Source organism: Penicillium atrosanguineum, assembly GCF_028827265.1.
Source record: "Penicillium atrosanguineum strain IBT 20685 chromosome Unknown utg000001l_segment0_segment0, whole genome shotgun sequence".
In the NCBI taxonomy this organism is placed as follows: Eukaryota; Fungi; Ascomycota; class Eurotiomycetes; order Eurotiales; family Aspergillaceae; genus Penicillium; species Penicillium atrosanguineum.
In genome coordinates, this window is record NW_026623133.1 from 1,083,757 (window position 1) to 1,105,382 (window position 21,626).

A 21,626-nucleotide genomic window follows, 5' to 3' on the forward strand; every position below is an offset into this window, starting at 1 on the left:
ACTAGTCACTGAATGAATCATGTACAATGGCTTGTGCAGGTGCAACACCAAAATCCAAGAAAATCGAATTTATGAAACCGCCTTGGCGTTATAAATCGAAAGCGTAACATACAAGGCTAGGAGTATTAACGTGGCGCTATGTAACATAACAGGGATATGATAGTCTAGTGGCGGGGACGAGTGGGCCGCTAACCAGAAGTAGGAGGTAAACAGTGAGGTTGCTAAGGTTGTTCCAGATCGCGCATCGAATAACGCAGGGATAGCCAATGACCGTTGTATTCTAACGTCGCTGCATCGCGAGACCACCGGGATTCCGAGCCACCGACATTGAAAACCAAGGAGCTAGTCGAATCCACTAGTTGTATTCCCTACATAATTCGTTGACGGGAATGCCGCGGCAAAAACAGAAATTCACCCTAGAATGATTAGCGTGTGTGGATAAACGATACCAAGCGCACCAGCCATGCCTGGTGCCGTTGTTCCAGAGCAGACTCTGTATTAGTCTCTGCTATAACCTGAAACTCCTCTTCCTCCGTCAACCAAAACTCCAATTCTTTGCTGTCTTGAGCTGGACACATTCTTGTCTTTCGCTCATCCCCTGCTCACCATGCCTTCTCGTCAGGTGAAGCAAATAAGTACAGCCGGCATGCGGGAGATCGACAGCCCCACGAATGAGGAGCTCGACGATGCCAACCTGGCGCGCATGGGAAAGCGTCCGGTGTTGAAGGTGAAAATCTCCACGATTCCAAATATAATTGGCGTCAACTGCTAACTATAGCCAGCGAAACTTTGGATTGATGTCCATGCTTGGCTTCAGTTGTACTATTCTTATTACTTGGGAAGGAATTGTCGTGTCAGTTTGAACTCATCACAATTTAATTGCTTTTTTGTGGCTTGCATTTGCTGACTCGAGCTTCCTCAATAGGCTTTTCCTGCAGGCATACCAAAAGTAAGCTCCACTATACATTTCCTCCAGCGTTCGAGATGTCTGACAAGGTTTGTGCAGTGGTGGTCCTGCTGGTGCTGTGTATGGGTATCTTTTTGTCTGGGCCGGTGTCGCATGCACCTTTGTTGTGCTTTCAGAACTGGCATCAATGTATGTGCTCGAAGCGTAATAAGCTGATTCATACTAAAATCGTACCAGGGCACCAACGTCGGGTGGACAGTACCACTGGTGCTCGATGCTTGCACCACACTCCGTGATGAAGCTATTGAGCTATATTACAGGCGCGTTGCATTTTGAAACTGCATATATTTTCATACTGACATCAGTCCAGGCTGGCTCACAGTAATCGGATGGCAAGCCACATACGCCACATCATGCTATCTATGCGGAACCCTCATCCAGGGCCTAATCGTCTTGACAAACAGCTCCTATCAACCAAAGAACTGGCATGGAACTCTGTTGTTCTGGGCCGTAGCGATTTTCTCGGTTTCAATCAACTCCATCGGAGGAAGAGTGCTACCTCGCTTCGAAGGCTTCATCCTCATCCTTCACATCCTCGGGTTTTTCGCCATTCTTATCCCGCTCACTTACATGGGCGATCACGGAACAGCAAGGGAGGTTTTCACCGATTTTAAAAACCTAGGCGGATTCCCTTCGCAGGGTCTCTCGTTCTTCGTCGGTATGGTCGGGTGTATCTTCGCTTTTGCCGGTGGTGATGCGGCAGTTCACGTAAGAGTAAACATCTTCGACCAAACACGACAAATCACTGACGATATTGAATAGATGTCCGAAGAGATCGTGAACGCCTCAACAGCAGTGCCAACCTCCATCATGCTCTCCGTCCTAATCAACGGTTCCTTGGGTTTCGGAATGCTACTCGCCATGCTATTTTGCTTAGGTGACATCGACAAGGCCCTTGGCTCAGCCACGGGCTATCCATTCATGGACATTTTCCTACAAGCTACAGACTCCGTGGCCGGAACTGCTGTAATGGCTTCCATCATTACGACCATGGGTATCACTACCTCGGTCGGTATGCTCGCGTCTACGTCTCGCCAATTTTGGTCATTTGCACGAGACCGTGGAATCCCGGGCTGGCGTCTTTGGAGTCAGGTACGTAGTATCTTTTGTATTATCCCTTGTGGTCGCTGGAGCATGCTCATGTATTGGCCTTTTAGGTGCACGGCACGACCGCTGTTCCGATCTACTCCGTCCTATTGACAACTTGCGTTGTCTGCCTACTTGCACTCATCAACATTGGATCATCCGTTGCTTTCAACGACTTAGTCGCTATGTCTATTTCCGGCCTTTACCTATCATATATGGTCGTGGCCGGTCTCCTGCTCTACCGCCGCTGCACAGGTGGCATCAGTAACGCCCGAAGCAGCGATCACGGACTCGTCAATGTCCCAGGATCGGTATGTGCCTGGGGTCCATTCCACCTCCCAGGTATCGCGGGTATTGCTGTCAATACCTTCGCATTGATTTATATGACCATTGCCGTGTTCTTCAGTTTCTGGCCTCCGTCATGGGCTGTCACCGTGCAGTCTATGAACTTCAGTGTGGTTGGTACTTTTGGTGTGATTTTTCTCAGTTTGATCTATTATGCCGTGCGAGCTCGTCATGTCTATGATGGCCCGATCGTGGAGATTGATTGATTGGGGCTTGTCAATTGTTAGCTGGAGGCGGCACGGGATAAAAAGCCCAAGAATGATGTCGGCTGGGCTCCGAATTCTGTATATCCAAAATCGACTACTATATTTAGAGAAATAATTGTTATTAATTGTGTTTTCAGCCCATGACTCATTGCTTTGCGCGATAAAAGATGGCCTTGTTCTGAGCACAGGCGAGAGGCGGCACTGTTACCGGTCAATGTCCAATACTTGGAGATTTGGGTCAATTGTACCGCAAAGTAAAAAGAACTCTGCTTGCAAGGATAGCCTAGGCTTCACAGCTGTTAGCTCCATGGAGCTACCGGTTTTACCTTCTAATCGATTCGGTAATGGGCGCGAACCCCGTGGGGCTGGCAGCTGCCGATCTGTATCACGCCGGCGGCTCATATTATCAAGGTTGAACTTCAGAATATTTTAGTAGTTACTGTAGATTAGACCATACATACGTATGAATCAACGCGGCAATTGGAATCAAATGCTGAGGCCGCAAGCTTGAACTCGTAAAAGGTCTAAATCGAGACCCGGTGGCAAACCATGAAACGACCGATAAGCCGCTAGTTCGAATTAATCTGGACAAAAGTATACAAATCTGGTATATGAAGAAGGTCGATTACCATTGGAAGATATCATTTTCAAACACTTCAGGTATTAAGCCAGCATGCTAGGTGGTATATGACTAGAATATCAAGTGACGTGATTTCAGTAATTCGTGTAGTTATGTAAGAAGGGGGAAAGCATATTTCGAATGCATAATGCGCCGGAGAGATGAGATTCATGGAATATGTCAAGTTGGAAGCACAAATCATTGGGGCTGGGATGGGGACGTGCAAGACAGCCCATGTGCAGTGACAGTTGTCGACAGTGAATCTGGCGCAGAGGTCCATGAAGAGTTTATTGTTGAATTTTGGAAAGTCGAAGAATTGACCAATGGCAAATTCGGATCAAGGTTGGCCCAAAAGGAAGAGTCCATTTGCGCCTGAGGTTGGGGCGGGACCAAGAATGCTTCAGGCCGAAGGACGCTTCGGAGATACTGATCTAGAGTTGTGTCCGGGCCGATTCCAAATCCAATTTGCGAGATAGGAGTTTGGCCCATGTCCAGTGGGTAGTTGTACACCGAATTACAGGTCACATCATTCTGTGCGTGATTTTGGCAATCATAGCAAGGGGGAGAGGTGCAAGTCATAGATTGTGCAGGGCTAGATGATGTTGCTGTGCTGATCGATGGTGGAGGAGACTGGAATCCGGGTAACATTGGAGACTTATGAAAGGGCTCTTCCTGCTGCGTGGGGGGAACTGGAGACGAAGCTGGGTTGGTTCTTCTTAATGAAGGCGATCGTTTCGATAGATATTCGGTGTCACTATTTATATCATTAGCTTGACATTTGGATTGTGCAGCTTTGCTGAGTACTTACTGTTGGGCCATGTGCTGAGATAGGTAATCGGAACGGTGGAAGCCTTTTGTACAGCCTTCATAGGAGCACGTATAGAGCTTCATAGGCTTGTGACTCAACTCATGCCTCCTTCGGTGTTCAGCCCTTGTAAAAACTTTTGCGCAACCGGGAAACTCGCATGCATGTACACGCTTTCCCTTCCTAGCTTTGCTCACGCGATGTTTCATCTGAGAAGGTGCCGGCGAGGGAGGAAGAGACTGGGGACTGGGGCTGGCAAACTCTCGAAACAGGTCACTCATAGTAGGTGGTGATACTGAAGCAATGTACTGGAGGTTTTTTGAAGGTGGAATTGAAACAACGGAAGGAAATGGGGTCCGGGACACGGTGCAGGCTGTTGACATCGGTTAATCGTCAGAGTGCAGTTCTGTCATTCGAGGACGAGGGTCATGTAAAGTACAGATAAAATATTCCTTTGTTGTTCAGCAATAGCTATGGGCCAGATGACGGAGTCGTGAGCCTGAAAAAGTGCACGGATGCAAGACGTTGGTGGGCAAGGCTGAAGAGAAAAGAGGTGGGTTGATGTCAGTGGGGGATTCCAGTCTCTATAAATCCCCCGGGAATCACGCATTTTAATAAGATCGGCTGAGTAAAGCAATCTTGGCCGGAAATGTAGATTTCAAAATAAAATGAAATAAAACAAAAAGTTGAAACGAGGAAAAATAGCGATCGGCCGGGGATCGTTTAGTGATCGCCCCCATTGGATCCATTCTGGATTTGTCTATTACATAGGCATTCGTTTATCTTCCGCTAGATAGGTGAGACAGCCCGCACAAATTGCCTTGTACATTGTCATGCATCCCGCATCACGGGTCTTTTCCAAGACTTGCTGAGTCTACACCCAAATTGGCGGAAGAGGACAGGCTAGTATTCCCAAATAGCCTTTGCGGCGAACGCCGGAGGCCCAATCTTCGACCGTTATTGAACCTGATTAAAATTAATAAGGGAAGAAAACTCAGGGAGGAACAGACAGCACGAAGATAGGGCGCTGAATGGGGCTCAGTGGACCGGGCATCCGGCATCCGTGGGATCTACCGGGAACCCAGGCTCCAGGCTGTCGTTGTTGGCCTCCATGATCTGCGGCTCGATTTTATTGCACAGGCCATTGACCCGCGCGGTTCATGATCACTGGCTCCAGGGTGGCCCGGGCTTAGGCTTAGCGTGACACCAGCATAACCGAGTAAAATAGGGCGTTCGCACCCATTCCCTAATTCGACCTAAACTCAGGATCCCTGCCGAGCCTCAGAATCTGCTTGGGCTTCCCCCTTTTCTGGCCCCCACGGTACAACTGGTTTCCCTGACAAGGACTAGCACGTAATTTGCCAAATGTAACACTTCCATGCCTGCTGATCTTCTCTTCTTTTGTTCATCTAGCCACTCTCCTGCTTCGAGATCATTGGGGATGTCGTTTAGGAGTGGATGCAGCTACCGATTGCCAACACAGATGCGGAGAATATTGCGATCACACCTGATTGGGTCCCTCGCACACTCATGCCCGACAATATCAGCACGGACCAGAATTAGAACCGATCCATAGCCTCCGTACTTATGTATGTTTGCTTCCGATTTGAGCCCCTTTTCACGGTTCAAGTAACGGGTAGCATCATGTCATCTTCTGGGGCTCTTCCATAGTAATACGCGTCCTTGGCAACTTTCAATCTAGCAAAGACTCAATCACTATGATAACGCGGGATGCATGGCAACCATCCTCCCCGGTGATCTAGTCCAAGATTACCTACGCAGACGTCTAGAGTGCTAGCTCAACTGTTGCATAAAAAGATCAATCGGCCGATTTCGCTGTCAGCGAAATAGCCATTGACGCTTCATCATTAGCTCACCAAATCGTTGGAAGCCAGGGGCGCCTCGTCCCCGTGCGTTTCCATTAACTTTACCATCTGGGGACTTCTTCCAGTAGAATAAAAATAATTTTCTTACCCGTACGATCGGGCCGGCCGTGTTCAAGATTGCAATGACTCGGGTAGCCGGGCGGCATTGTCACCTAGGCACTGGCTTAAACTTCATCGAATATCAAAAGCGGCAATAGAAGTCGCGTGATATGTTCAGAAGCTCTGTACGTATTTGCTACCGCCTATTCAGTTTCTGACATACAATATGGAAGAGAAAGATCGATCACGAAAAAGCCCGGACCGCTCTGACATATGCATTAGGCTTTGAGGGTTCCGCGTGCCTAAACTATCTACCAAAGCATCTTCCCGGTCGATCTCCCACCGTGCATGAGTGCTGATGGCTCTTGCTCGGGACCCACACCTGTATTGCTGAATAAAACCTTGTATCTGCGGGGCTCTGGTCAATTGATAACCCATCGGAGAGTTATCCGTATGGATTGGGTTTGTTTATTTTCATTTGTAAAGCCGCACTAATTTGTCCATTCGATAATTACCGTGAGCTGACGGGCTTTTGGATTAACGCGGGCATTATGTCTGGTTACATAGGACCTTGCATGTGCAATTTCGCTACTTTTGAGCTCCAGCTTCCTGTACATGTAGCCTTTCACGGAGATAGTATTTTAACGGATGTTGCCCTTGACTTAACCGATTGCCGTCGAACAATTATGTTTCAAGGAGAAGATTTGATGTTGAGCTAGTACCATGACACAAAAATATGCTCCATTGAAGCTCGGCCATAGGTACACATGAGGATAAACCTCCCATTTTGCAAAGAAGCAAATAATTTATCCAGTATCATCCCAGACCATGAACAAGGAAATCCCGAATATGTTCAAAGTCCTTCTTAGTCAGCGTATCCCATGGATTTTTCCGCGTTCCGATATCCTTCAAGACCATAGTAGTGCGGCTAGGCATATCCTCTTGGACCTCCTTCAACAGAATTGTAATGAAAATGTATGCAGGGACAGTCACCCACAGACTTCTGTACATCATATCAAGCGAATCGATGAACATTTTCGTATCAAGGCAATCGGAGCGTTTGAATCGGAGCACTTCCATAAGTGCTTCATTATCCCATTTGATTCCGAAGTCAATAACTGCCTTTTGTAGATCCTCCATGAACTCATCAGCGAACTCCATACGGGGGTTGCATTTCAGGATGTGTTTCAGCATGTAAGGCACTATGTTGTCATGCAGCCAGTCTCGGACTAGACGGGACTGTGTCTGCCACCTCAGAGAGGTTACGTCGTTCCATTTGGGGCGTGGGATTTTCCAGTCCATCAGAGTCTGGAGTGAGTATCGAACAAGGAGCTCTCGCACTGCTATGTTCCAGTCTTCGAGGTCAGAAGGTCCGCGGAGGGGTATCACCATCTTGGGGAGTTTGAAGGTGCCAATGTCTGGGAGATCGACTCCTTGGTGGGGGATAACTTTTTTTGAGTCGGCATCTTTCTCTGGAGCTGGATGGAGGCGAAGTGCGTGGGGGCAGAGGGAGGGGTCGGACAATATCCAGAAGTCGCGTGTTTCGTCGAGTGCGTCTTCTGCTCCTTCCTTGTCGCTGGACGATTGGGAATGTGTCTGGTCGGACATCTTGATGAACCAAATACAGGTCCAGATTGACGAGGTTGTTTGTCTGTCGCATTTGGCTGGGGTATTGACGGTGAGATGTTTCGCATGAGGAGTGTAGACCATCTAGTCGCGTAGGACTGGAGGTCAGGCCTGGGAGATCAAGTGAGTGGTAGACACATGATTATCTCTTTGTTTGTAACGCTACTTGAAGTGAATTAGGTGAAGACGCTGCTGGCGTCGAGACATCGTTTGTAAACAATGTCAACGAAATAGTTAATAGCCATCATAGTGCAAATATTGCATACACATAGTCACGTCAATTGAGAAAATACTTTCAATCTATCATTGAGGTGGTAAAGAAATAAATTTATCGGGCACCCCAATGTGATCAGCCGAACGTTCGTAATGAGGTGATTAGCCCCCATCAAGATGTCATCCTCACTAGCAGTAATATAGCTCTTCCAGGAGCTCTTACCTGCTATCTACCCCTCGCTAGATTGTCATTTTATGACCTTGAGCACATGTCATGTCATCCTTGGCCAGATGATGCAAGTGCCAAGCACCATGTCAGGGATGTGTCGTGATGCAATATGCAGGTAGGAAAATGAACAGGTATAGCCGAGTCCAGCGTGTATAAAGAGTGAGTTGTAGTCCATGAAAACTCCCTTAAGAGGCTATTAAGAAAAGGAATCAACGCTGGCCAATATGAGCACTATATTTTCCGAGTCGCTTTCCAAGAAAGCCGCCCATGAATCGGTGTCCTCTATCAACGCTTCAGACTCCTCGGACCACATCGCACCTTTGGGAGAGCCAGGTGAAGAGCGTCGCTTTTGGTTCCAGCGAGCGAAAAGCTATGATCCTCATGCAATCGCCACTCAGCCATCAGTCTACGACAATCCAGATACCGCCAAGGAGTACCAGCCTGAAGCTGAATGGGAAAACCTTCACCGATTTGATCCCTCTGCAAGATGGACATGGGCTGAAGAATACAGTCTTGTGCGAAAAATTGATATGCGCATCATGATTTTTGCTTGCGTCATGTTCATGGCTCTCGAGTTGGATCGTAGTAATCTTCAACAGGCTCTGACGGATAATTTCTTGGTGGACTTGGGCATGAACACAAACGGTAATCAGCTCTCTATTCTCGGTTGATTCTTGTTCATTGATAATGGAACTACAGACTATAACCTTGGAAACACCGTGTTCCGACTGTCGTTCCTTTGCGCCGAGCTGCCTTCTCAACTTGTCAGTAAGTGGGCCGGCCCAGACCGATGGATCCCGACGCAGATGGTGTTATGGTCAGCGGTAGCCATGGGACAGTACGGACTCAAGGGCAAGACCTCTTTCTTAGTGTGCCGAGCTCTGCTTGGGATCTTGCAGGGCGGATTCATTCCAGATGTAAGTCTTCCGCCTGGCCAGCATTGAATCTCCAACTCACAAATTTGGCTAGGTGATCCTCTATCTGTCTTATTTCTACAAAGCTCACGAACTATCTATCCGTCTGGGCTTCTTTTGGACAGCTATGAATGTTGCCGATATCATTGCCAGTTTCCTGGCTTTTGGCTTATTACATCTCCGCGGGGTTGAAGGCCAGGCGGGTTGGCGTTGGCTCTTCCTTATCGAGGTAATCGCACTTTGCGCACCAGAATGGGGCTTTAAGTGACTGACAAACAATTCAGGGTATTATCACTCTTATCTTTGGTCTTGCTGCATATGTTTTGATGCCCCCAGGGCCCTGTCAAACGGCCAATTGGTCTCGCGGCAAGTCAGGCTGGTTCACTCCAGGCGAAGAAACGATCCTCGTAAACCGAGTCATTCGAGACGATCCCAGCAAAGGAACCATGCACAATCGGGAACCCATTACACCAAAACTGCTCTGGAAGAGTCTTTGTGATTTCGACCTTTGGCCTCTTTATATTATTGGTCTTACTTTCGAGACGCCCATGACAACACCAAAGCAATATCTAACACTGACCCTGAAAAGCATGGGATTCGGCACATTTGTTACCAATCTTTTGACGATCCCAAGCACGGTAATTTCATGTATCACGATGCTCAGCCTCACCTACATTTCCGAGGTTGTTGGTGAATTGAGTCTAGTAGCAATCTTCGGACAGATCTGGGTACTTCCTTTCGTGATATACCTGTACATTGTGGATGTCAACACCGCAAACAGATGGTCCGTCTGGGCTGTTATGACACTGCTTCTCGGTTTCCCAAACGGTAAGTGTTTGCTGCCGACTTTGATTTTAAGGACCCATGCTGACAAAGTTTGAAGCACATGCAATGCAAGTCGGCTGGAACTCTCGCAACTCGAACACTGTCCGATCCCGAACAGTCTCGGCTGCCATGTATAACATGTCTGTGCAGGCTTCGTCTATTATTGCCTCAAATATCTACCGAGCTGGTTCGTATTTGGATTGACTTCATGCCTTTTGCCTTTTTCTAACTACTTTTAGACGATGCCCCCCTCTATAAACGAGGAAATCGCGTGCTCGTTGGCTTGGTGGTTTCTAATATATTCATCTACCTCGGCGCCAAGGCTTATTATGTATGGCGCAACTCAAGTCGCGATAAGAAGTGGAATGCCATGACCGATGAGCAAAAGGCCCACTACTTGGCGAACACTAAGGATGAAGGCAGTGGACGCTTAGATTTCCGCTTTGCGCATTAGATAAGAGGAAGTCTGGCACAATCGGTGCCGGATGGGAGCTCGCGTACCCTTTCTTCTGGTATTCATGCTTGATCTTGGCGTGGATGCACTTGAATATAGTTTCGATGTCTAAATTGAGCTGAATTTAAATGGCGTGCTTCAACGACATTCAATACTGGTCTTGACCTACCGATAAATAATAATCATGGAATTAGACGCGCTCGACAATGCAGACGCTGTGGACCACTGAAAGCGGCTTCGTTCGTAATCATAGCACAATGTTGCGCAACTTCCCACTCGGATTGCCCCATAACCCCGCAAGTGTCACAGATCTAGACAAATCCTGAATGATGGAATCTGACATGATTCATGAACGAAATTGCGAATGCGGACTTTGTATTATTTCCGACTGGATATTCGTGATTTGTTGACAGGCGTGCGACATGCGCGTATACTTCGTGGCGCGGGGTTGCGAAGGCATATTTGGTGTCGCAATCGGGTAACCGGCAACTCATTGATAGGAAACTAGTATATAAACTGAGATGGTATGAAGTAAGAGTTTTAAATACAGATCTTGATCGAATAGTCACCTAATATTGTTTCTTATTTATTTCAGATCTATCCAAAAAATGGCTCCTTCTTTGACCGAAACAACCCCGGTGGTTCCCATCGTGGAAGACAAGATTTCACTGAAAGGCTCTGAGCGAACTCCTCTTAAATCTACCGGTGTATTGGATGCATTCGAGTCTTTTGATGTTACTCCGGTAATTGGACGCGAGTTTCCTAACGCCAGCCTGAAGGATTTCCTGCGTGCTCCAAACTCGGATGATTTGCTTCGCGAACTCTCTCTGACTAGTGAGTATACTGCTTGAGCTACTCCTCTCTAGGATGTATATTTGCTAACATCTGAGTGAAGTTTCGCAACGTGGCGTGGTATTCTTCCGCAAGCAGGACGGCCTTGACGACAACTTGCAGAAAGAACTCGTCCAGCGTCTGGGTGAGCTTTCAGGCAAGCCAAAGACTTCTGGACTGCATATTCACCCTATTGTCAACTCCGGTCGCGAACACAGCGTAACAGATGACGAGATCAGTGTTATCAGCTCCCAGCAACGGCAAAAGCTGTACACCGACCGAAATGGCCGGAGACAAACCTCTCGTACCGAATGGCACAGCGACATCACCTTCGAGCCCATTCCCAGCGACTACACTCTCCTTCGCTTGACTGAACTTCCCAAGACTGGAGGTGGTGAGTGATCAGCGCCCCATTCAAAGCTCGGTGTTCATGACTTACGAATTGGCTAGATACGCTGTGGGCTTCCGGATACGAGGTCTACGACCGCCTCTCTGAACCATATCAGAAGTTCCTCGAGGGCTTGACTGCCACCTATGCTCAGCCACGCTTCAATGATATTGCCAAGAAGAATGGCTTCGAGGTTCACCCTGGTCCTCGCGGAGCTCCCGAGAATGTTGGCGAGGAGCTGCGCGCAGAGCATCCTGTGATCCGTACCAACCCAGTCACTGGATGGAAGAGTGTTTTCGCTGTTGGCACTCATGTTCAAAAGGTCAATGGTGTTACCGATGAGGAGAGTGCTCATCTTCTCAGATGGTTCGTGGATCTCATCGTCGAGAATCATGATTTACAAGTGCGCCTCCGTTGGCAGAACCCGAATGACCTCGGTAAGTTCTCATAATCTTCTCGATACATGTAAATGTTTCTCTAATACCTTTTTAGCTATCTGGGATAACCGATCAGTCTATCACGCTGCTACTTGGGACTACGAGGAGATTGGCCCGCGAACAGGACATCGCGCTGTTGGGCTTGGAGAGAGACCATATCTGGACCCGAACAGCACTAGCCGTCGCGAAGCATTGGCCAAGGATCAATAGAAACCTAGATATCTTCTCTTATATAGCTATTTAATTATCTCCGATGGTTCGCTACAATGGACAGAATACCAGTTATTTGGAGTAAACTCCGATTTATCCATGGAAGCTATATATCCAGTCAGGCTTCCCGGTGCCTCTTTCTGTGCATCTCCACACTCACCCATCCCAGCCTCTAAACCAAGTCACTACCATCATCAACCTTCGGCGGAGAGTCTTTGAGTGGTATAAAATATCTACATGTTAGATTTCCGCTACAAAGTCGAGATCTGTGGTATTGATGAGATTCGGTGTGCTGCCGATAGCTGCTATAAGGTCGAGATCTGTGGTACGGTCGAAAGTACCTGTATGCTCGAGAGTTGGTGTGTCGCTAAGGATTTCATACCGCTGAGAGCTGCTTGTGGTGGAGACTTTTGTTCCAGTCGAGGATCCCCATGTGAGTGAAAGTTGCCGTACGGCCCCGGGCTCCTGTGTGGTCGAGAGCCAACGATCTGCCGAGGGTTAGCGGAATGCTGTTATTTCCCGCACCCTCGAGAGTCAGTCTGGCGCGCCGACCGGACGAGCCGTCAATGTCCGTGGGCTGTATATACTTAGATGGAGTAGATTAATTTGTCGAGCATATATAAATATTTTTATAAAATTTAAGTTTATAAAAGGTTAAATCAAATAGATTAAAGCAGCCTTCATATGCCAATATATAGTATCATACGAGGCTGTTTTGACCCCCCCTTCAGACCACGTCCGTCACTGTGGGCCTATCGTGGCTTTTTGATATAATCCTCTGGAGTAAGATTGACACCCTCAATCTTGAAGCTTTACTTTGCATAGCAATGCTTTACGAGCCTACGTATTTTTTGAAGCCAGAATGAGAAAGAGCATGATAAGTTGCGCTAAAATATGAAGGAATCTGGACAGAGCAGTATTTGACAGAGGGCATCATTCCAATAGCCACTATAGCAGAAGGGATCCGGCATTGGTACTAACACAACTACCGGTAGCATTCGTGTCTTTCATCAGATAAAGATAGGCCTCCGAAACTTCCTCAATTGTGCCGGCTTTGCGCAAAGCGGTAGAATTCTTCATTTCATCGGACACTCCTGCGGGTCCCCAGAGAGGGGTAGCAACCACGCCAGGGCTAACTAGGTTCACCCGTGTTGGTTTCAGGTCTAGTGCGAGGTTACGCACCATTCCATGTAAGCCTGTCAGATACCCAGTGATCAATGACCAGTTCGGGTATGGCTTTTGAGAGCCGGACCCAGTGGTCAGTGTGATCGATGATCCATAGCCCGGTTTGAGGAAACGAGGAGCTAGTTTGGCAAGCAGAAGAGGAACGGCAAAACGAATGTGGCCTGCTCGGTGAATCGCCTCAAGGTCGATGCTATCCAGAGGTTGAATAGAGAGCCTATCGCCGGCAGTAAATACGATGTGGTCAAGCGGTCCAATAGTGGTAAGGAGAAGCTCGAGGTTTCTTTCAACGCCCGAATCGGCAAGGTCGCAGAGATGTCCAGAAATATGCTCTTCGGGGAACTTTTCTTGCAAGGTTTCGGTACTTTCCCGGACTCGGGAAGCATTCGAAGATGCTATATGCACCTTTGCATGCTCGGCGAGGGCTTTTTCCGCAACTCCATAGCCGATTCCGGAAGAGCCGCCAATGACAAGAACAGTGGAATTTTTGATAGAGGGCATGATAAAAATATTCGTTAGAGCGGACCAGAGACGAGAGATTTCTTTTTCTTACGGTTCAGGGCGTCGGAGAGAGTGAGTAAGTGGGAAAAACCAATGGATATCCTTCCGGATTAACTATCCAATAAATCTGATTCGAAACTGATCGGAGTGTCGGACTTAAGAGAGATGGAAGCTATCTTAAGCACATATCTTGTTCTTGGTATTGGTGGGGCTCCAGATCCACTCAGCGACCGGCATTACGAGTGTAAAGTCCGAGGATGTCAATTAATAATGACATCAAGTATTTTGGGCAACAGTTCCCGCTGGGCTTGGCAAAGAAAAAAAGAATTACCGCCAATACCGGTATGTGTGTACTCCACCCATGCATCAATTGGAAAGAGGCGGGGGCGAGGAGTATGTGTCATCGACATTTCATATGTATCGAGGCAGGAAATATAAAGAAGAAAAATATCCTACCCTCTCTTCACCGGAAATTACCCAAACACCATATGCTTTTTCACCTTAGGCTTTGATTGATTCCATCATCACTGGCAACTGAGACATCGCAAATATGGGAGAAAATGAGGCAGCCTGGATCACTGCACCTGCAGCATATCCTTTCACGGTCAACAGTGCGCCAAAGCCTAAGCCAGGCGCCGGCGAGGTTGTGATTAAGAATGCTGCCGTTGCCATTGTGAGTTATATCTGCTACCGTCCGTGCACTTGTTACTCGACAATTTCATTAACGAATTTATCAGAACCCTGTTGACTGGAAGATTCAGTAATATAACCCTGGTCTCCCCTCAAAGAGGCGTCTCGTTTTAACTATTACATAGGAGCCTAGGTGGCTACATAAACAAATATCCCTTCATTTTAGGCGAGGATGCTGCTGGAATCGTCGAAGATGTCGGCCCCGGTGTCTCACGGTTCAAGAAGGGGCATCGAGTAATTGCGTAGGTTCCCATTGCCACAATCTGTTTTGCTTTTACAAGCCAATTGCTGATCTAAGGCGCTCACTACAGTCACTGTAATGGCCTCATGACGCAAGACCCTGCCAATTCAAGTTTTCAACTATACCCCGTTGTCACCGAGGCTCTTGTGGCTGAATTGCCCGATTCGTTGACTTTTGAAGAGGGCTCTGTACTGCCGTTGGCGATCTCAACAGCCTGCGCTGGCCTGTACCAAAAAGACCGTCTGGGTTTACCCTTGCCTGTGGTTGATGGTGCTGAACCGACAGGTCAGACGATCGTGGTATGGGGCGGTGCATCATCGGTCGGCGCAACAGTAATTCAGCTTGCAGTGGCCTCGGGTGTCACTGTCCTGACTACTGCATCCCCGGCAAACCACGATTTCGTCAAGTCCCTGGGTGCACAGATCGTGTTTGACTATAGGTCATCTGATGTTGTGCAAGACACGGTTAAGGCACTTGCGAGCACCAATTTTGCTGGGGTCTATGATGCAATCTCGGAGGATACCAGCTTCAAAGCTATCTCGGCGATTCTGGATGGGTTGAACATGACGGTGAATGTGGCCAGTGTCTTGCCGTATGACAAGCCAACTGAACGATTTGCTCCAAAGTATGGTAAGTGTCATGGTGAATCCCGTTTGAATTTACATTTTCAAGTTAACGAAGCCATTTCTGCCACAGTGCTTGCCTACTCTATTATTCAAGAACCTCACAGCGCTATTGGTGAGTGGATTTGGGGCAAATACGTCCCACTGGCTTTGGCAAATGGAAGTTTCAAGGCCAAGCCGGAGCCTTTAGTTGTCGGCAATGGACTTAAAGATATTCAGAAGGGTCTAGATGTACAAAAGAAGGGTGTGTCTGCTAAAAAGGTGGTCATCGCATTTTGAACTCGAAACGTGGATTGAAGAGTCTAGAATAGCTTAGGGAATTGGAGTTTGATATCCAATTTGAATAATTGTAAACTGCGCGGATTTGGTATCTTTTGCCTTATTCTCTGATCCCTTTTATGCCTTCTTCTTCGATTTGGTGGAGAAGAAAGAATCTGACTTCGTGATGACGGTAAGGTAGCCTCATAGGCAATTATAGCACCACTGGCCACGGTGCACCCGATACTCCAAGCGGGTAGAATTAGGCGTTGAATCGATTATTATCCAAAACATACGCAATAGAGTCTCTAGTATCAGTTATTTCAAGCTAAGAAAGCCGGCCTTTGGAAGAACATCCTGAATCAGGCTAATAAAAGCATATATTTAATGTCTAAGATTAACAATGAGCGCTCTTTGCGCAATCTAAATGTTCTGTTCATCATCTGCTACACATGTGAAGAAGGAAGGAGTAAAAAAGAGAGATGTAGATTCTGGAGATGGAAGCTATGGATCTAGATCCATCATGGAGGCTGAGACAAGGCATGCGGCAAAGAGGGGCAGAATCCCTCATTCACTGCGCACATTTAAAGAGCGTCCCCCTGTCAGGCAAAGCCACTTAGCGAAAAGTGAAGGATTCTGATGACTTAATGTGGTGTTACCAATATCTTCTCTATTCTGTTTCAAAAAAATGAAATGAGAATTCGTTCTACCATCTTCTATCACAGAATGTGGAGTGGATTTGGTCTTCACTTAGAAAACCCCTCAAGCGGCTTTATGTTACATCCGCGCACTTCGGCCGACACAATGACGTACCGTAGTGTGAATGACTCCAAACCTCGTGTTTGGAGGGCTGTATTGGATTAACAATATTTTATCTGTCGTAAATTTGAAAGGCAAGGAATTGTGAGTCTCGTGGTTCTGCTAATTGATTGGTCAATCAATTTAAGCTCAGTGGAGCCTGTCAGTCAGTTTCATTAGCGTGCCATGATTATCCCCTCGAGTTGGCCCGCGTAATTTTCAAACCCATCCCGTACCTAATAGAAACACTGTCTTTGCTCGTTACATCAAATAGTTTCTTTCTGCTTACAATTATAAATCCAATCCCAGAAAATGTTGATGGAATAATCAAGGTGCAAAATTCTGGACTAGTACCAGGCGTGAGTCTCTGCAATAATGTAGCCAGGCTGTGCATAGAGAACCCCCTCAAATATGTACTTGGCCATGTCCTGTCCATAGGTATGTGCTCAAATATTTTATGTTACAAAAAATTAAAGACCAATAGAAAAACTTGTGACATTTGCTGTTGAAGCAGGCAACAAGCCATAATACGCAACTATGAACTTGCAATGCATGTATTTATGTTAACCGGAGAATAATGACTTTCAAACTGTCGTTCAAAGAATAGTCGTGGGATCCACGTCAAGGTTAGCCGCATTCCGCTGCGCCTGATCCAAGATCGGGATGCGAATAGCGCCCTTGTCGTCCACAGGGACCGGGTTGGGTGAAGGACCGGGTGTGCGCTCGCTCTTATTTTGGCGCTGAATAAGGCCATTCGTGATTCCAAGGACGGAGTCAACGATGACAGCGTCGATGCCTTCGGCGACTTGGTACTGTTTGTTTCTGTGGTAAGCTTACGTATCAGGGTTGGGAAGAGTAGGTAGACTTACATCAACGTTGACACCGTCGTTGTTGAGGGAACCGTAGGATACGCAGACAAGACCGGATTCCTTGACGATGCGCACGAGACGCGGGCACAAGACTAGGGGCTCGGCTTGCGTCACAATACCAAGGAGGTTCCAGCGGGAAGCGAATCGAATAGCTTCCTGCAGACTGCTAGCGCGAATATCGCCGACTGGGGAAGCGCCCGAGTCGGAAAGGAAAAGGACCGGGATGGACGGCTGCTTGAAGGACAACAGAAGACAGACGTCAGGGTTGAAGCTGGAGAAAAGCATGTCACGACCGGCGCCCATATCATAGACCTTGGTGAGGATGGTGTCGACGAAGGAGTTCAGCTCGACGGCGTAGGTGTCCATCTCTTCCTCCTCACTCTCATGGAGCATGGGATATTCTGGCGATCTTGGTTAGATCGTCGAAAGGTAGCTGTTCTTTACAAAGCGGTGGTAACTCACTCAGTTCTATGTTGAAGCCGACTGGCTGGGGGACCTTTTTAAACAATTCCTCTAGTGTGGCGAAAGGGGCTTGGATGTGTTCGCCGCGGGTGTTGCCCTTGAATCCCTTTTTCTTGAAATCGCGCGTGTGCTTGATCTTCTCGGTCAGCTCAGCTGGGTCATACTCAGAGCCACCGACAGACATCGAGCGTTGTCGGATACCCAGGCTTGTGTCACGGTTAAGATGGCCAATGTCAGGCAAGACGTTACGATGCCGACTCTTGCCGAGTTCCAAAAATTGGTCAAGCGTCAAGGTGTGCACCGGGGCGTCGATGCCAGTCTCACTGACCAAGAAGTCGTGGTAGATGACAGGGACATGATCCTTGGTAAGCTGTACATCAAACTCGACGTAGGAAGCGCCCAGATTCGCAGCTGCGATAAATGACTGAATGGTGTTTTCACCCAGTTGGAGGGAGTTACGACTGGCCATGTTCTTTCCCAAACCACGGTGTCCGATAACCATTGTCGAGCTCATTGACCGCCAGTAAGTCTGGTTTCCGGTGATCGACATCTTTGGGTGCTTGAAAGGGGTGATGACCAAAAAGTTGAAAGTCACAGACCCAATCACATCCAAAGTGTTGGCAGCGACGATAGGAACGGTAGAGTCGCCCTTGAGGTTGATCCGCTGAGCGCCGATTGTAGGCTTAATGCTGGAAAGAAGCGCAACGCCACGGCCAACAATCTTCTCCTTCGATCCGGCGTAGGTGGGCACAAGATCGAAAAGAAGACGGACCTTGCTGGCATCAGTTGTGTGAAAGACGATTGGCTCGGTCGAGATGTTATCCTGAACGGGCAGATCGATCACCTCGGGCTCTCCGTGAGCGCCACTAGCGGTGACTACCAGAGACAGAGCTGTATCCAGCTGTGTCGCATGTGCGTTTTCCATGGGGATGCGGTCAAGATTGACCGTTTCTAAAGGCTTGCGCATATCCATTGTTCCCAAGCTGACCAGAATCATGGTCTCGTCGGTGAGATACCGGTGTCCAAAAGTCTTGATAGGTTCAGTATTGCGTAAACCAGAATTCCCAGCGGAGGTAGGACCAGGCGCATTCGACCGACGGTCAGTCAAAGAAGACTGGGAAGGGGGCGAAGATGATGCGGATGAGGTGTTGGTAGTAACTGAGAAAGGCTCAGGCTCGGTGGCCGGAATTGCAGGGCTCACTTCAGCAAGACACCGCGCGATATCTAGGTGACCTCGAAGCGATGCATGTTCCTTGGCCGTCCAGCCAGACGAGTCAAAGCGTTCCACATCTGCACCAGCGGCAATCAGCTGTTGGGCCACGTTCAGGTGACCATCAACACATGCAATGAACAGAGGTGTCCACGAATAGGTGTTCTCTGGAAGATCGGTATTCGCCTTTTGGGCATCGGAGCCCTCGAGAAGAATCCCGGCACACTCATCATGACCAAAGCGGGCGGCAACATGGAGCGCAGTTTCGCCCTGTTCATCCTGGTAGTTGATATCAACACCAGCATCTACCAAAAGCTGGACAATGTCCACAAAGTTGGCCTTTGTTGCTAGGGCAAGGACTGCGCTAGATTTAGGAGCCTGCTTGCGGACCTGGTCCTCTTGTCCGTGAGATTCTTTCCAGTTCTCGGCGTCGAGCAAAAACCGGGTAGTTTTCGGGTGGCCACCAACCACACTCAGGTGAAGGGGCGCCCAGCCATCCTCATCTTGCCAAATAGGTCCGTCGATTCCCTCGCTGACATCGAACATTTCCCATTCTCGGAGGTGTTCGATGATTACTTCACACACCACCTTGAAGCCATACTGAGCTGCATAGTGAAGCGGAGTACGTCCAGAGATATCCTTCGCCATCAGGGCTTCGCGCTGGTTTGGTCGCAGGGTACCGAGCAAATGCTTCAAAAGAGCAACAGCCGGGTCCTCACGGCCCATCTGCTGGGGCATGTGCGCCTCCTTGATGACAGAGCGCGGCGGCTGCAGCGTAGGTGGGGCTGCGGGAGTGATGTAACGGGAGGTCTCCAAAGGGAAGTCCAGCACCAACGATGCCGTAGGCTCGGAATCACTAGTAGATTGCTCACGGCCAATTGAGATGACCAGACGGTGGAGACAGTTGCGACGATTGATATCATCGTCTTCCTCCAGAGTATCAACACGAGGAAGGAGAGCTGACAAGCATGCTTGAGCTCTGTGCAGAATGGCTCGCTGGATGAGGGTCTTGAGAACTTTGATGAAGACACCTTCGCCAGCCTCATCTGCAGCGGTCTTCAAAGTCTCGAGTAGTTCGAGCAAGACGTGGACGTCATCCTTTTTCAAAGCATCGTCCACCGCCGTGACAACGTCGGTGGGCAGATTCAAATAAGGACGGGCTGCGCCTCGCTTCAATGACAGAGATGAATGGGTCGAGCTAGCATCATCGAATTTCTCTTGCTCCTTAGACTGATCGGTGATAACGGCCATCCAGGTATTGATACGCTCCTGGGCCTTGAAAACGCGAGCATTGGACGCAAAAGGAGCGGGATCGACCTTGGTCTCCAGATAACGCTTTTGAGCCTGGGCCCCAACTTTCTTGTCAAGTTTCTTCGTAATCTTGACAAACCCACGGCGGTTGACCTCGCCATACCATTGTAAGCGGCGCAGGTGGTAGCGCAGATCGAGGAGTGCTTCGCGGAGATCATGTCTATCCTCGGGCTCCAATGGATGGTGACCTTCCATGGAATATCCATAGCGCTCTTCCAGCAGCTTCAAACGGCGGGCATATTCGGCATATTTCTTGTTGTAGAAGTAATCGACATCCTCGACATTTCGGTCGAGTGAGTAGAAGAAACCTAAACGCACCCAGCGAGCATCCTAGTTAAAAGGGTACTCGGAGAGATGCAGGAAAGCTCAAGGCGATAAAGAACCAGACTTACCGGCCAGATCCGGTTCTTGACCATCCTTGACTTGCACAGTAGCGGACTTGATGAGCTTCTTCAAAGCCTTGTACTTGATGTACGAAGCGCTCCACTCCGGCACGGTGAACTGGGGCAAATTGCGACCAAACTTCATCTTGAGAAGGTGAGGCAGAGCGTTCTTTCACCACTTGCGCTGTTCTCTTTTATTCCACCACGTTGCAACGCTTATCCAAAATCCTCCACTCTGTACACGGGGTCGAAGGCGGGTCGATTCGGCAACCTGAGGGTCACGGGAAGTGATCAGGTGAGCGGCCGTACGCAAGGTAGGAGAGTGTTCACAGGCGCCATGAGGGAGGGGGAAGGGTGTAGCTTCAAAGACCGACTGTACCTGGTGGCTTAAGTGGAGGCCAAGCGGTGAGGAAAGAAAAACTCTGTTCAGAGGTGGAGCATGAAAGGAGAGATAAAGCGGTACGATGTAGAAAAGGAGAGAAGAAAGGAGCTGGGTGGTGAGCAACTGATGAGGGCAGGTGAAGTTCGTGCCCGCGGTGGAAACGGTGATTTGTCGATCCCCGTAGGTCCCCCGCGCGGTACAGCAAAATGCCCGCAGCCAATGAGAACATCAAATCCGGGCTGCAATCGCCCTGATTCGAATATCATGTGACGATCTGTGCATGCACATGTTAATTCCTTGTTCCTAGGGCTAGCTATCCTCTAGTGGACACTATTGAGCCCCGTGACCGTTCGCCAAGCGCGTGTACCCCCCTGGCGTGTCAACAGTTACGTTACTTTGGCATAAGCTAGAAACCTTCGTGAGACCGGGGGATATGCAAGCACCCTAAAAAGCTGGAGGACTAGTCTTGTGACCATGCTTGGTCGCTATTCCCAGTTCCACCCTTCTCAGCTGGTACTAGGGCTTCTAAAGCTGCCTAGATAGGATGTAGCCCGATCTAGGAACCATCACCATTACGTTTGGAGAGTTGTGAGAAATTGGTTCATATTCTATAGCTATTGCAAAACCCTAATGCTG

The 21,626-nt window shown here is 48.5% G+C and overlaps 7 protein-coding genes across 7 annotated transcripts; 4 read left to right on the forward strand and 3 right to left on the reverse strand.

The window, feature by feature from the left end:
* Window positions 1-607: 607 nt before the first annotated feature.
* Window positions 608-2,604, forward strand: N7443_000408 (putative GABA permease; the record flags this gene model as incomplete). The annotated part of the gene is made up of 8 exons (XM_056880464.1): window positions 608-727; window positions 783-853; window positions 926-949; window positions 1,007-1,096; window positions 1,145-1,231; window positions 1,273-1,675; window positions 1,730-2,059; window positions 2,125-2,604. The coding sequence occupies 8 exons, from the start codon at window positions 608-610 to the stop codon at window positions 2,602-2,604; spliced, it is 1,605 nt and encodes a 534-aa protein (XP_056745702.1).
* Window positions 2,605-6,769: 4,165 nt separating this feature from the next.
* Window positions 6,770-7,561, reverse strand: N7443_000409 (concanavalin A-like lectin/glucanase; the record flags this gene model as incomplete). The annotated part of the gene is made up of 1 exon (XM_056880465.1): window positions 6,770-7,561. The coding sequence occupies one exon, from the start codon at window positions 7,559-7,561 to the stop codon at window positions 6,770-6,772; it is 792 nt and encodes a 263-aa protein (XP_056745703.1).
* A 684-nt stretch (window positions 7,562-8,245) lies between these two features.
* On the forward strand, window positions 8,246-10,214 carry N7443_000410 (putative MFS transporter; the record flags this gene model as incomplete). Its single annotated transcript, XM_056880466.1, has 6 exons — window positions 8,246-8,666; window positions 8,721-8,938; window positions 8,991-9,164; window positions 9,220-9,763; window positions 9,819-9,947; window positions 10,000-10,214. The coding sequence occupies 6 exons, from the start codon at window positions 8,246-8,248 to the stop codon at window positions 10,212-10,214; spliced, it is 1,701 nt and encodes a 566-aa protein (XP_056745704.1).
* A 608-nt stretch (window positions 10,215-10,822) lies between these two features.
* N7443_000411 (TauD/TfdA dioxygenase family protein) lies at window positions 10,823-12,080 on the forward strand (the record flags this gene model as incomplete). The annotated part of the gene is made up of 4 exons (XM_056880467.1): window positions 10,823-11,048; window positions 11,110-11,439; window positions 11,496-11,870; window positions 11,926-12,080. The coding sequence occupies 4 exons, from the start codon at window positions 10,823-10,825 to the stop codon at window positions 12,078-12,080; spliced, it is 1,086 nt and encodes a 361-aa protein (XP_056745705.1).
* Window positions 12,081-13,028: 948 nt separating this feature from the next.
* N7443_000412 (oxidoreductase, short chain dehydrogenase/reductase family) lies at window positions 13,029-13,763 on the reverse strand (the record flags this gene model as incomplete). Its single annotated transcript, XM_056880468.1, has 1 exon — window positions 13,029-13,763. The coding sequence occupies one exon, from the start codon at window positions 13,761-13,763 to the stop codon at window positions 13,029-13,031; it is 735 nt and encodes a 244-aa protein (XP_056745706.1).
* A 550-nt stretch (window positions 13,764-14,313) lies between these two features.
* Window positions 14,314-15,596, forward strand: N7443_000413 (zinc-binding alcohol dehydrogenase family protein; the record flags this gene model as incomplete). The annotated part of the gene is made up of 5 exons (XM_056880469.1): window positions 14,314-14,436; window positions 14,501-14,523; window positions 14,579-14,695; window positions 14,765-15,324; window positions 15,367-15,596. The coding sequence occupies 5 exons, from the start codon at window positions 14,314-14,316 to the stop codon at window positions 15,594-15,596; spliced, it is 1,053 nt and encodes a 350-aa protein (XP_056745707.1).
* Window positions 15,597-16,969: 1,373 nt separating this feature from the next.
* Window positions 16,970-20,753, reverse strand: N7443_000414 (glycerophosphocholine phosphodiesterase; the record flags this gene model as incomplete). Its single annotated transcript, XM_056880470.1, has 4 exons — window positions 16,970-17,185; window positions 17,243-17,643; window positions 17,705-20,533; window positions 20,618-20,753. The coding sequence occupies 4 exons, from the start codon at window positions 20,751-20,753 to the stop codon at window positions 16,970-16,972; spliced, it is 3,582 nt and encodes a 1,193-aa protein (XP_056745708.1).
* Between the last annotated feature and the right edge of the window lie 873 nt (window positions 20,754-21,626).